The sequence below is a fragment of the Pyrgilauda ruficollis genome, unplaced genomic scaffold (assembly GCF_017590135.1).
Source record: "Pyrgilauda ruficollis isolate IOZ18807 unplaced genomic scaffold, ASM1759013v1 scaffold1400, whole genome shotgun sequence".
In the NCBI taxonomy this organism is placed as follows: Eukaryota; Metazoa; Chordata; class Aves; order Passeriformes; family Passeridae; genus Pyrgilauda; species Pyrgilauda ruficollis.
In genome coordinates, this window is record NW_024512545.1 from 5,144 (window position 1) to 5,787 (window position 644).

General features: G+C 74.1%; 1 protein-coding gene across 1 annotated transcript in view; it reads left to right on the forward strand.

The window, feature by feature from the left end:
* LOC121349620 (7SK snRNA methylphosphate capping enzyme-like) overlaps nt 1–638 on the forward strand; it is a gene marked incomplete at its 3' end in the record, with an annotated part of 1,738 nt that extends 1,100 nt beyond the window's left edge. Inside the window, exon 2 of the mRNA XM_041460240.1 lies at nt 11–638. Within this exon, the coding sequence (XP_041316174.1) occupies nt 11–638 (628 nt within the window). The remainder of the gene's footprint in view (nt 1–10) is intronic.
* Between the last annotated feature and the right edge of the window lie 6 nt (nt 639–644).

A 644-nucleotide genomic window follows, 5' to 3' on the forward strand; every position in this document is an offset into this window, starting at 1 on the left:
TTGCCAGTAGCCCGCGCGGCCCGCCGAGCCCTCCGCCGCCGCCACCGCCCCGCCGTGCCCCGCCGCGCTGCCCGCCGCCGGCCGGCACCGCAAGCGCCGACGGACTTGCAGCAAATCCGAGGCGCCTCGCCCGCCTCCTCCTCCTCCTCCTCCTCCTCCCGCCGCCGCCGAGAAGCCCAAAGCGGGCGGCAAAGCGGCGCAGCGGCCGCGGCGCCAGGCGCGCAAATTCCAATACGGGAATTACTGCAAATACTACGGGTACCGGAACCCCGACGTGGAGGACGCGCGGCTGCGGGCGCTGCGGCCCGAGTGGTTCGCGGGCAAGGAGGTGCTGGACGTGGGCTGCAACGTGGGGCACCTGACGCTGAGCATCGCCAAGCGCTGGGCGCCCGCCAGGGTGGTGGGGCTGGACATTGACGGGCGGCTGATCCGCTCGGCTCGCCAGAACATCCGCCACTACCTGTCCGAGGGGCTGGGGGCGGACGGAGACCCCGCGGGGGGCGTCAGGAAAGGTTTCCCCGCCGCGCTCCTGGCCAGCCGCGGCCCCATCGCCGCCCCGCAGCTGCCGCCCGACGGGCCCGGGGCGGCGGATTTCCCGCACAACGTGGTGTTCGTCACGGTGAGAGAGATGGGGGGGGGTTTGG